The 14,078-nt window shown below is 39.1% G+C and overlaps 1 protein-coding gene across 1 annotated transcript in view; it reads left to right on the forward strand.

The window, feature by feature from the left end:
- The first annotated feature begins 82 nt into the window (after positions 1-82).
- gabbr1a (gamma-aminobutyric acid (GABA) B receptor, 1a) overlaps positions 83-14,078 on the forward strand; it is a 59,478-nt gene continuing 45,482 nt past the window's right edge. Inside the window, exons 1-6 of the mRNA XM_034873600.1 lie at positions 83-518; positions 3,092-3,178; positions 3,431-3,495; positions 6,723-6,861; positions 9,915-10,100; positions 12,730-12,747. Coding sequence (XP_034729491.1) covers positions 3,100-3,178; positions 3,431-3,495; positions 6,723-6,861; positions 9,915-10,100; positions 12,730-12,747 — 487 coding nt within the window. The 5' untranslated portion in view covers positions 83-518; positions 3,092-3,099. The remainder of the gene's footprint in view (positions 519-3,091; positions 3,179-3,430; positions 3,496-6,722; positions 6,862-9,914; positions 10,101-12,729; positions 12,748-14,078) is intronic.

The following is a 14,078-nucleotide window of genomic DNA, read 5'->3' on the forward strand; positions in this document are numbered from 1 at the left end:
AAGCTCATCATAAACCCAAAGCCTCCTCGTAAGATTCATTGTGATATTTTACGGTTGTGGGCCCAGATCTTAACGCGTTTCATCTTGGGGTAAGGGGGAGATAAATGCGTGAGAGAGAGGGACTGTTACGCACGGTGCGTCTCCATCATGACGTTGTGAATTAGCTCAAGATTGTAGGGGGAGAGAAAAAAAGGAGGGGAGTGTGGTGAATCGGTGTTTCGTCGTGTATGGGTATACGTTGTATATAGTGCATGTATATTTTTTTATGGATTTTGACATTTATTAGCTTTGCCATGCGTAACTGCAATACTTACAAAAACGCCGAATGAGATACGTTTTGTTTTTGTAACATTCTGATTGCGATCGGAGCAGCTTGCACATTGATAGCCATATTAATATAGCCATAACACCGTTGTAAAGATGCATATTTTTACCAAATAACCCGACATTGGGCTTTCCCTGGCGGATCCACCCCGGAGGACGTACTACTATCCTGACTGAGCGCATCGAAACTAATAGTAAGTACACATGCTAAAGCTTTGCTTCAGGGGGCTAGATGTTACTATTACTGTAGCTCGCAATATTAGACTACATTTATTCAGAGACATTTCCCATGCAGATAATCTAGACAGATGCAAAATTCGTTCTTCATTTTGTATGCAAAGGCCATTCATTTCCGATGGGCACAGGCCAGATTTGTTTTGAGTTCATTCTTGCAAGAATCCTGCTTGCGTTTTTATGCTTTAGAAAGAGAGGATAACGCTATTTAAAAGAACATACAGTCGGTTTTAAGGAGACGTTATATTCCAGACGCTACTTTTAAGATCTATTCTTATGAGGACTCTTTAATATGGTCGGCCTTCCTCTACAGGCCGTCACGGATTCCCTTGTCAACAGCCGACGAGTAACTACGGGCAGCATACGGTTGGTGGCACCCTTACTGTGACCCTCACGTCTCAATAGTTTATGCTCAGCCATGCACAAAATACAGCATCTGAGTCAGTGTGCGTGTGCCCCGTGTGGAGCTGCACAGAGGTTGAGAATAGCTACTGCATGCTTCTCTACATGAAACTGTCTATGGTGCTGTGTGAAGCGGATCATTCCTAACCACGGCAGCTTCCGGTATTATAACGCACACAAGGAAGTAAGCAGTGTCTGTGCAACGTTAGAAGTGAATGTGGATAAGCTGTGGGTGTTTCAAGGTGTTTCTACAAGGCTGCAGTGTTTTGGAGCAGAGAAGGCGCTGTCCGTGGTGCTGAAGCCTTAATTGCATTTAAAGCTTGAGGCAACTCGACTGCCCCCCTTCCTCCTGTCTGCTCAGTGCCGCTGCAGCCACAGCGCTGATAGAGTTAGCTGGCTTTCTGCTGGATAGGCTGTTTCATCTGTGCTACACTCACTCACATAGTTTGCTTTTATCCGGCTCAGTGTGTGATCGCTGATATTAATGACTCCTGCTGGGCTCTCCTTTTTTTCTATACTGCCTCCCCTTCGTGCCTCACAGGACAAAAGCACACACTACGCTGCCAACACACAGCCCCACGTACACACATACACACAAACATAATAAACACTGGTGGTGTCTACCTCTGCTTCTTGTCAGAGAACTCTAAAAATACACTGGATAATGCTAATGAAGTATCCAGCAGAGTTGGTCTGTCTTCCACAAGCAAGCTTTGCTGCCATCTGTCTCCCTCACTGTGGTGTTCAGCTTTGTTATGCCCCCCTTCCCTATACCACCCACCTACCCCCACACACACACACACACAAACACACACACCCTTCACTCCCTTACTGCCTTGTTAAGCATAAGTGTATGTGTTTGTTTGTGTGTGCGAGACATCCTCATAAAGCACCATTTATTATTCAAAACTGCAAATGAGCAGCTATATATAGTGTGTTTATCATTGATACAGTCAGTTGTGTTTGTGTGTTTCCCTTCCAGCACTCGAGGCGCTGTGGCTCATGGGACTCAAGGGTCTTTTGACTTTTTGCTGATTAGCAAATCACACTTATTCTGGCAGTCATGTAATCTGCGTTAGGCGACCAAGTGGCCTGTCATTTCACCATCCTTGTTAAGCAAATGGAGTCTCTTCACACATTAAGTAGAGCTAAGTTAATGTAATAGTTTTCCCATACATTGGGACAATACATCCTATTTGTTATTTGTTGACATTGGATATATTATTTACTGTTTTCATTTTAAATTCAGGGGAACTCTTTTCATTTTACATATCAAAGTCTGTTTACAGATCATGGATTGTTACTGCATAATGTGAAAGAAGCTGTATAAAGCCTCTAATGGCTGTGTGAAGTCTGATGAATTGCCTCAAGTGATGTCAACATTGAAGTTGCAATGTGGGTAGTGTAGGCCCCATGTTTTGACAAGGAAGATGAATGCATGTAATTAAAACGAAATATCATCTCTGGCTCTGCTGCATCAACCCTTTTTAACTGTCCATTGTGAGTTTTACAATGTTGCATATAGGATTGCAATGTTAAATCACTGGAGAACTGTCCCGGAGTTTCCCCTACTAGTGAAAAGGAGTCATTGTGCGTTTTAAATCTGCCTTTTTGCCTTGCAATGGAGAGCTTTTGTTTCCATTCTCTGAAAGCTGTTCCAAATACTTTTCTACCTTGACATTAAGATAACTCTGAAATCTACTGAGTGTCCCTTGGCATGAAATGTTTTCATGGGCAGCCTTCTTGCGAAAATATCTGTATCATCCATCAAAACTTGAGCTGAAATTCTATACAGGGCTTTTAAAAGGAAGCCAAGCTGGCTACTGAACCTGGGCTGTCTACACTGTAAATACAAATAGAAGCAGGGCGAGAAAAGTAGACTCATCCTCTCTGTGCAGTCATGCACGTTGAAAAGGGAGAATTTTTGCCAAAAGTTGATGCATCCTTTTTTAGAAAGACAAGCAGTGGACCGAAAATGACTGTATCTGACGACTAAGTGTAGCAACAATACTGTAAAAATGTTTTCTCAGTAACATGTTTCTTGTTGTCTTCTTTCTTTACCCCAAACCCTCAATTTCCCTGTCACACTTCCCTACTTTCTTTTTAAACCTCTGTCTTCCTTCTCTTTCAGATCCAGAGATGGCACAACTATTGTTTCTGATTATTCTCTTTGCTGTTCCATCTCTTGTTGTGCCCATACATAATTCATCAAGTGGAGGTAATTTGTGTGTGTGTGTTTATGACTGAATATATGCGGGAATCTTTGTGTGTGTGTTTATAATATGCCTTAATGGACTGAAGTAACTCCGCAGAGATTGCTAAGTGACCTGAATGAAATGTAAATTCTGCACCATCAGTTAAATTGACAATATGTCATGTTGCTGCAATATATCTACATTATCTGGAGACAGAGCTTTTCCATCTCTGCTCTTGTCGTCCTTCATTCTTCTTCCTCTTCTCTTTTTTTCAGGCTGCGCTATCATCCGGCCTCCTAGGGATGGGGGGATCCGCTACAGAGGCCTGACACAAGAACAGGTACAGAGAATGCTGTTACTGCTCTGGACATAAATTACACAACCTCACCTGTCAAATCAAGCACATTTAACCACAGATGGCTTGAAGATTTTCATAATAAAAATATTGTTTCTGCTAACTGTAATGTAGCTTCTTCCAAATCAAATTAGAACATAGAAATCATTATGTAATGTTATGTAATAGTTTGACATTTTGGGAAAATATACAGATTTGCTTTCTGGCTGAGAGAAGATTGATACCACTCTTATGCCTGTTCCCTAAGTATGCCGGTTAGCTTAGCACAAAACAATAATCTAAATGTCTTGTGCATAATTTTACCCAAATTGCCCCAAAATGTAGCTTAACACATCTGATATCCTTGGAAACTGCGGGATCTCCGTTAGAATTCAAAAATAAAGTTCTGTGACTTTGAACTATGTTTAAACAAAATGTGTCTTGTACAAACTGATCTAATGGCAGGTGAGTGAGATTTAAGAAAATCCCCTCACTTTATCCAGTACCCCTTCATTTTTGACTAACCTGGGAAAAGAGTTGTAAATTACAACAAAGCAACAAAAAAAAAATGTCATACGTCTGTTAGTATAGAAGTTAATTTAAATTCCCCCTTCAGACATGTTTTAAGACATATCAGAAGTTTAAGATTCTTTAGACGACATCTGCAGGACTCCTGAATCCAGAATCTGTGAATATTCTTCAGTTCAGAAATTCAACTGCTGGACACAAAATTCTCTTACTTCACTGAAAAGGCCATTCACTGTGTGTGCACTGGAGGTTTGCGCATGGTGCATATTGGACATGATTGGCTTCCGAATGAGTTGTGATGTGGGAACTAAGATTTAATGTGAGCACAGAGAAACTTTCCCCCAGAAGATGAATGTGAAAATTGACTTTGTGCATACATACTTCTTTGCAGTGAAGCTCGAACATCCAGGTAATGTAACAATACATTTTTGAATTGAGTGGGAAATTAAAGGGGAACTATGCAGTTTTCTTTTAGCTTAATTTACCTTAACGAAACAGTTTCAGAGTTTTTGGAATGGTTATATGACTTTTTTCAAGTTAAATGGTGTTCTTCTCGCTTGGGGGGAGCGAGATGACCACCATTTGCCTGTGAGGGGATAAACCACCCTTGCAACTTTCGGCCGGGGAGTCCCCGGCCTCAGCGTCACGAAGTATTGCGTGATATCAGGTCTCGCGAAGTGACGAATGGCTTCACGGCACTGCAAACATACTGTCGGTACACGATCCGTCCTGCCTACACGATCCGTTCTGCGCATGCGCAAGATGTTCACGCATGCGCAGATGATAATTGTGTTTTACCAGGCTTCACGACACTGCACGATCCGTCCTGCACATGCGCAAGATTTGTTGCAAAAATCCTTGATTATGCGGCACATTTTCTTTAAAAATTCAATAGAATATCTGGGATATTTATGCGATGAAATTGCGGGCACTTGGAAATACTGCGGTCTAATGAAAAAAGGAATGGGTTTGTCTTGTTGTGCAATTGCGTCACTTCATAACATTACCATGGCAACAGGGGAAATGGCTGCCTAGTGTAAAGTAAACACAACATTTTTCAACTTACTGTTAAGATATTTGTGACTTTTAGCAACAAAAAGCATGCAAGCCCTGCATTATTTTGCTTGGAAATCTGCAATTTTTTGCAGCAAAATAAATTGCCCCCCGCGTAAAAATGCGGACTTTGGCTGATTTCAAACGAGTGCATGTTAATGTAACGTGTTACAATAAAATGAAACATGATTTGAGGCTTGTTAATGTGGTGCTGGAATATTCTTTTTACTGGCCTGGGCCCTGTATTTGTCTTGCAAATGTTTTATTTTTTATTTTTTTAAATGCTTTGACTTTCCCTCATTAAAAAAGAATTCCCATTCCACATGTAATCAAATGTTAATGTAACAACTCCTTTTCTATTTTTGGATTGGCCACCACGTAAACACTTCGTAATTCATAGCCTGGCGTAAACAATAATTAAAAAATTAAAAATAAATTAAAAAAAAGATTACATGTTGATCACTTAATAATAATGTCACCTATGACTGGTACACAGATGTCAGTACACAGTTTTGGATCAGTGACGAGTGTTAATTTAAATAACTTTATTAAAAAAAAAACTACTAAAAAGTGTAGATTACATGTTGAGCACTTGTGAACTACAAAAAAGTCTGGCCTACAAAAAATGCTAATACGTAATTTTATATATATATATATATTTTGTATATGCACCTCTGGTATTGACTTTTCGTATATATACAAACTGGCGATATAATTGTTCTTTGTTAATAAAATGAAAAAAAAAAAAAAGCTGTCCGTTGTGACGCTTGGCCGTCAAGTGTTCCGACGCATGCGTGGTACCAATTGTGCAGGGAAATCCAGGTTTTCAGCTACGTATTTATGCGCATGCGTGAACGGATCGTGTAGGCAGGACGGATCGTGTACCCACACATACGCCCACTTAGGAACCAGCCAGCTATACGAACAAGGTAGCAATAGAGTTTTTCACACTATTGTCATGGCGAGCTGGTAAAAAAGAAGCAGAAAGCTGGGAAAGCATTGTCGGAGGAACCGAGAAAAAAGAAACGGCAGAACGTCAGACCCAAGCAAACATAGGAGCTGCCAAAAATCTATTCCGAAGCTGTAGGGGGAGCTTTATAGAGGAACCTGTCAGCAAAAAGCTAGGAAACAGCGAAGAAATAGCTAAAACTGCATAGTGCCCCTTTAAAAAGCACTCTACTTAGAAGAGGGATTGGTGTGAAAAAGGAAGAAGGACCAAAACCTCGACAACTGAGCCATTCAACTGTTTGAAATCTGATTTCACCACTCTTGACATCTGCACACATATCAACCACACACACAATACACACACACACACACACACACACACACACACACACACACACACACACACACACACACACACACACGAAGTTGAAACATAAAGCTGGGCAATCCTATATCCATCCTTTCCCAACTAGAGAGAAGGTGTAATTCAGAGTGTGACAGCACATCAATTCAGACAATATTGCCATGAAATGTTTTTTTTTTAGAGAATAACCTTTTGTCACAGCCATATAGCACCACTGCGTTTGCATTGAGGCAGAATGTAGAGGGTCCCTATGTGAATGAGAAAATCTGGTATGACAGAGAATACTGCTTTAATTACTATCTTTCCTCCCAATCTCCTCCTGTTCGTGTTTCCCTTACAGATCCGCAGTGTGCAGATCCTCCCTGTGGATTATGAGATAGAGTACATCTGCAGAGGAAACCGAGTGATCGTGGGACCCAAGGTCAGGAAGTGCTTACCCAACGGCACATGGACGGACATGACGCTGCACAGCACATGTTGTAAGTCCTTTTGGGTCTAATTCTCAAACCTCTTTTATCCTCCTCCACCCTTCTTCATCTTATCTCTTTTCACAACAATTCAGTGGATAACAAGGATTTCTTTGGTGTTCGGGACTGGAGTCATTTTTATCGACAGTGAAGTAAAGTAATGCAATATCAAATGGAGCTGACATGAAACCAAACTACAGCCTTTAATTGTGGTGGTTTCCTTCGTTACCTTACATTTAGAACGGAAACAAGTTGTGAACACAGCATTGAACTTTTCCCTTTTAAGTTAACATGTTAAACTTGTTAGCGAATAGATTTTTATTTACACATCCAGCAGTTTGAATCATCCAATCATTTGAAGTCCTGTATCTGTCTGCTGCATGTAAGTCCAATATGAACTCTCTGTTAGCTCTGTTTTTCCTCCTGAGAGAAATAGATGACTCTTTAGCTCGTAAATGTTCACCAGCTATTTGTTAACTGTGTCTGGTTCATGCTTAGTACTGAAAAGGAAGTGTACAGTGGGTTTTTACAGCTTTTTTATTTAGCCGAGAACAGCTGTTAGCTGAGTCCAAGCCGATGGAAGCTGCAGATTCAGGTGCTAATTCTCAGTAGGTTAATATACTAATTAATACTATTATGTGTACATAGGACACTTTAAATATTATCATATATTATCAATATTATATACTCAAATTAAACATATCAAGTTCTCTTATTAATCAAAAAACGGTTACAATTTAGAAGACGTTATGTTGTTAATATTAAAACTCTTTCATTCTTGACCTTGGGAACAATATGTGACAAAAATAATCTCAACTCAAAGGTCCATCGGCCACCTTTTTTTGGAGCTTTCAACCGCATCTCACGCGACCTGCAAAAAATGGAACTAACATTGAAAGCCCCTTCCAAAGACCACTCTTGATTCAGTGAGCAGGGTTATGATCTCCCTTTTTGACTTGTTTTCATATGGTGAAACCTAAGCCATTTGCTGAAGAAGACAGTGAGATGTGGTTTAAAGCTTTGTAAAATATAGTAAGCGGACCTTTGACCTGGGACTATTTTGCCACACATTTGAATTGTTGAATGCTCAAAAATTATTTCAGTGACATTCTTCTCTTGCTGTAACAGGTGATATGTCCCAAAACCTTTCTGATCTATGGTTTAGGTCTAAAGGTTTGCTATTTTGCTGTTTTCTGCTGACAGGCATTTTTGTCTGTATGCTCTGAGATATGTGAGCCTAATGAAGAGCTATATAAAAAAATCATGCAAATGTGAACGACTCTGATACCCTCATAGAGGATAGTTTGGGTTGATGCTTGTTGGGTAAGGATTTGGAGGGCTTACATTTAGATTATGTTGAGCTTGCTTAGCATCCACATAGAATCTAGTATCTGTGTGTATGATATGCAAGTCCATCTAACTTTGCCTGCAAACCAAGAATGTATTATTGGACTAAGGCCTGAATGTAGTTTCTACTCATATCACATCTAAAATTACCCTACAAACACTGAGAATAAGGCCAGAGATCCAATCAGATCCCTGTTATTATATGTCCTGTTTTTGTTATTCACAGTTAACATCAGTGGAATTTATTTTTTTCCAAGAATACATTCTCTAAAGCAGGATTTTAGTTTTCTCGGGCTTATGTAAGAGCTCAAGCTGCAATGTGCAGATTGGAGTTTTATTATGTGCTCACATGCTGGAAGGAAGATTCAACAAACTCAGCAGCTAAACAAATTAAATTGAAGAGCTTGGCCATTTTGTCAAAAAAAGTAAATAAACCAACTGGAGGCTCTAAGCCTCCATATCAGGCACAGTAAGAAATAAAACAAGAAAACAAATCTGAGAAAAATGTAAGTAATAACATTTTAATGTTGTCTTCTTATCACAAATGTGGGATAAAGTGTAGCCTTTCTTACCACTAACTAAATACTAAAGTATCTGTCAAAAGGGGTTGCTAGAGCAGTAGACTTTCTTTATTGTGTCTGTTTTGTAGTACTTGAATAACAGTGGCTGCCTACCGCTCCTAATAGGATGGGTTGGAAATGGGAAATCTGATTCTTACTTGTCCTAGGCATATGTCACAATAATAAACTTCTGACCATGGATAAAGAAGTAACTTGCAGCTTTTAAATAGTTAGGGATGTCAAAATCGGCCAAAATTGACGCTTGAATATCCCAAAAAAATACAGGTTTGAATATATTCAAATAGACCTAGCCGATACAACAGGAGACATAACTACAGGTCTATTTATTTCAGCACAAACCCTTATTTAAAAAAACAGATCTAGCCTAACGTTATACCTACACAGTACTAAACAACTCTGGAATGACAATCGTTGTTCACTCACTCCCTCAGACATCCAAGGGTGAATCTTATCAAGCATAGGCACCCATTTATATTTTCCTCCGTGGGTGCTCCCTGGCGCACGCCCTTTAAAGAAAAAGTAGTCAAGAATGTTTGCATTTCATAACCTTGGGAAATGGACAGCGGACGACTTGAACACACACGCCTATTAACAGAAGTTCTCAAACTGTAGTCTCTTCTTTTGTTGCCATCTTTTTCACCCTCGTTATTTGTCTACTTCCGGTAGCGCAAGCCACATGATAGAAATGTCATCAACACGCTCAAAACCCTCGGCCGGGCTCAATTAATCCCCAAAAGCTCTGATAAACCCACTGTCCACTACCTGACGACAAAGATAGCAACTGGCTGGTAAACAGTGTGGAGCATTTAGCGGCAAAGACACAGATCTTTTAAACTAGCGCTAAAAGAGAGTGAATATTGGACTTACATTCACATGTTAATGTTGTGTTTACTGTTTATTTCAGAAAGAAAGTTAGCTAGTTATATAGCTAACCTAAGTGATGGTAACTTGGCCACACAAAGGATATTAGGGCCACACTTACTGAGCTTTTGGTCAACCGATAACAAATATTTTCTCATTCAAAGCATGTTTACCTCTGATAAACTGCAACTCAATCCCCCAGTTATTATGAATGTATCTTTCTATAACTGCCTTTGTCTCAGCCTCCCTTACTTTTGTGCTTCTTCTCGTTCCCAGTGCTGCTGTGCCCGCGGGTGTGGACCTCTCTGGAGAACGGCCGGGTGGCGGTAAAGCCCCCCGGGCCACCAGTGGAGGGGACAGTGCTCCATTACAGCTGCCATGCCGGCTTCATCCTGGAGGGCAGAAACATCAGCCATTGCACTAAACTGGGCAAGTGGGACGCGCCTAAACCCACCTGCCTCTGTGAGTTTCTAAGCCATTGTGACTACATTGGGTTTGACATTACGCTTCCAACTACAGTAGAATTAAGAAAAGTATTTTGTAGTAAGTAGGAGCACTGTAACCAAAAGCAGTTTTTCCAAAGTCTGTTTTAGTTTGTGGAACATCCTACAGTATGCATCTCTTTGACTTTAGATTGTGTTCAGATCTTCTAGGTACTAAAAGTGTAGTTAAATATGAAGGAGTGGTTCCAGATAATAATTTGTACAAAAAAGGTCAACCGATGTTTGAGCCTTCTTGTGTTGAGGGCCAACCAACCATTTTCAAAGTAGAGTACTTTGCATGTATTATAAATGTCAGTGCTGAATGATACACAGAATCCAGTGATTTCAACAGCGTCTTTGTAGAGCCTCTGGAAAACATATCTCCATAGTCCAAAACTGGCAAAAGGTAGATTTAACTAGCTTTTTCCTGACTTTCTGTGTAAAGCATGAACTGTTTCTGAAGTAAAAAATACAGCTTTAATATCATTTTAGAGAGTAACCTCTAAATATGCAAATTACAAGACACATCTTCCTCTAATAAAAATCCCAAGTACTGTATATGAATGAGCAAACTAATTCCACTGGCCTGCCCTGTAATGTGTGGAGCTGAGGCAGGGAAGGTCAATGCTTATGGGTTCTAGTAAAAAACATGCATTTAGTTTTCTTATCATTAAGAACTAACTTTAATGCATGCCAGCTTATAACGCTAGTCGTCGGGGCACGCAAAAGTAAAAAGAAACCGCTGTTTCTATACCACTAACAAGGCTCAAAATGGCACCACACTTCCACAGTAGCACCAATGAGGGTCCCTGCATGTAAACCGAAGCACACAGACAGTTTATTAAAAAGATAGTTTATGAAGACAGAACTGTTGGCTATAAAGGCAGGCGCCATCTTGGGAAAACAGTAATGACCATTCGAACGACGAACTCTGTGCCAGTAACATAGCAAAAGCACGTTAACTCTGTACCCACGTGTTATTAACCCCTAGGTTCATTTTGCCCCAGAATTGTTCTTTAAATATGAAGAGAAAAATGCATTTGACACTAAACTTTGTTTTTGAGTTAATGAGATAAAACAGGCAATTTTAAGACATTACCCTGGCCTCTGCTGAATATAATAGACTTGCTTTGTTTGTTTGTTGTTGTTTTACAATATTATGACATTTTATCATCAAAATCGATTGATCAGTTCATCTTTAGTGGAGATGATTGCCAGTTTCCGCCCCAGAAAATGTATTTAAATCCAAAGAGAATCTATATTGGCAGGAATGTACACTGGAACTAAAATAAACAGAACATGTCATCCCCCAGACACGGCTCACTTAGGTTTTTCAGCCACAAAAATGGGAACACAAGGCTTTAAAGATAACAGATAATTATAAACACCTGCTCTCCCAATGGTGAAGGATGGTTGCTAGGCTTTAAATAATCAAACCAATCCGAATGTAATCTACAGAGGGAAGTTTGTACCATTGGGGCAGGCAGGTAAAGCGATTGTATATTTTGTACATAATAGAATAAATACTCAATGAATATAAGATGAGCGAATGTGAGTGGATATTTGTGATATCAACACCCAAGAGTGTTCCTGTTAACAGTCCAAATAAATGAGGATTTAAGCAAAAAAGAAAAGAAAGAAAAAATGTAGATGAAACAAAGAACTGGAGGAAATAAGACTGCCAACTGCTCATCAGAGGAGTTGGCATGACAACCAATAAAGTTGCTATGGAAATTGTTGTATTAAAAGGGATGAATAAGGGAATTATCAGCACAGACTGGGCATCTGAAAGTAGGGGACATATTGTATAATTTAAAAAAGAGGCCAGAAGATGTATACATTCACTATGGTTCACTCATATATGTACTTATAATGCACTCTGATAATGTTTAATTATTTTATATTGTTACTAAAAGATGTTCTTTGGTACATATACTATACAACTATATAAGATTTAAAGTTTTTTATTGTTTATTTTTATGATGTGCCTGTGACATATTCTAGGATTACATAATATCTATCACAGCATCCAACCAACATGCATGTCTCAGGACTACTACAATGTTCTCACTGCCATCTAGTGGAGGAAAATAATTTGGAGTTTTACTGCACCAAATCTTTAAAAACTAGGGCACAGATCTCCGCTAAGGCACGCCCTATCTAATAATGTTAATATATTGTGAATTTTCACAATCAAGACCTAGTTTTTTCCAATTACCACAGAAGTGCAGCAGAAATGCCCTATCTTTCAATGTTATTGAAAGTGAAAAATTATTTGTGTATCCGCTATGTGATTTAGATCCACTTCTACATTTAATGGGTTCTCCATTGGCCCACTCTACACCCTTCCACCAAGTTCTGTAAAAATAGGGCCAGTATGTAGTTTTTCTGAAATCCTGCTGACAGAAAAAAAAGAAAAGAAAACAAGCTGAAAACATAATCTCCTTGACTGCATAAAGGTAAATAATTTTATTAAAAAACATCAGTATTTCCCATCTAATGCTTAAGCAAAATGATCTATTTCTTCTAGTTAACTGTTCTGTTTCCAAATAAATTGTGTTTTTAATGAAGTTTTTTTCTTTCTTTCTTTTTGTGTTTGCCGGCCAAAGATGACAGAAACTACACAGGTATGAATCTTTCATTCTTATTATCATGCCCATGCTAACCAAACCCTACTACACTGTAATAGTCATGGACATACAAGTGTCCAACCAGTAGCTCAGTCCAGAGGGACTTGAGAACCGGAGTGTGGCCCGTTTAAGTCGCTTGCTCTGGAGGAAACTATTAGAACTGTTGGGTCCTTGTAAATTCTGGAGTGTGGTCTAGACCTCCTCTATCTCTAAAGTGTCTCGAGATAACTCTTGTTATGATTTGATACTAAAAATAAATTGGATTGAATTAAAGTAAGTCCTGCACAGACCAAGTACAGAGTGTGGACTGGTAGATGGGGAGGTGTCAGTTCACCTGCCAAAGTTCACTTGAGCAAACACGAACCCCTCAATGACCCTTTATTCTGAAATCTCTCCACATTTGTTGCGTGTAAATTTAAGCAAAATAACAACAGAATTAAAAAAAGAATTAAGTGCAATAATAATATGATGATTAAGTGGTGAACTTGAAAACATTGCACTGGAAAACAAGCTAATAAACAAGGTTCCTCTTCCTTTCACACATTTCACTAAAAGATTAGTCCTTAAAACAACATATACAGTAATTACAAATAATAAAACATGAAATGGTAAAAGATGATGTACCTGAATGTAACTGTACACGCAAAGATATTTGATGTTTAAATGCTTCACATAGGCTTTGCAACACTGTGCTGCAGATGTAATGTCTACTGTTGTCACAAGAGGGCAGCAGCAGCCTAAAGCACAGGTGGCTGTTCTGTTACTGAGGGTTGAAATCAAGCTGGGAAAATCTGACTTCATAGGGAAAAGGAAACATGTTCAGTCAAAGATGTTTTTCTGCTGTGAGAAACAAGACTTTTGAAGTTGTGAACTCAGATAAATAAATAACTTTTAATATCTTATATTAGAACTCAACATGTTACAGGGCTAACAGCATTTCCCTGTTCCTTACCAGCCCGTGAAAACGATGAATATAATATTTGTACACCGGAGTTTTGAGCAGATATTTATTTTATGAATCAAAGCACTGAGAGAAGATTAAGACTATTTCATTTCCTCATAAGCATCATTAGTGAGGTAGCATTTCAACTCAACTCATCCACACAATCATCGCCAAATTTAAATTTCCAATGGTTTAATGAAAATTGTCTAATAGTTTGTTGCTAGTTGTTTTTGTTACGTGACTACCATCTACTAAGAGTTTGTCACTGTGCAAGAATAAATATAATCAGATATGTAATATTCTGCTCACTTAACCCCAGTGTATGTACCCCATACAGCGCTATTAGACCTGTGGTTCTGTACGAGGTTGCAGCAGGTCATTTCTG

The sequence above is a fragment of the Etheostoma cragini genome, chromosome 6, assembly GCF_013103735.1.
Source record: "Etheostoma cragini isolate CJK2018 chromosome 6, CSU_Ecrag_1.0, whole genome shotgun sequence".
Taxonomy (NCBI): Eukaryota; Metazoa; Chordata; class Actinopteri; order Perciformes; family Percidae; genus Etheostoma; species Etheostoma cragini.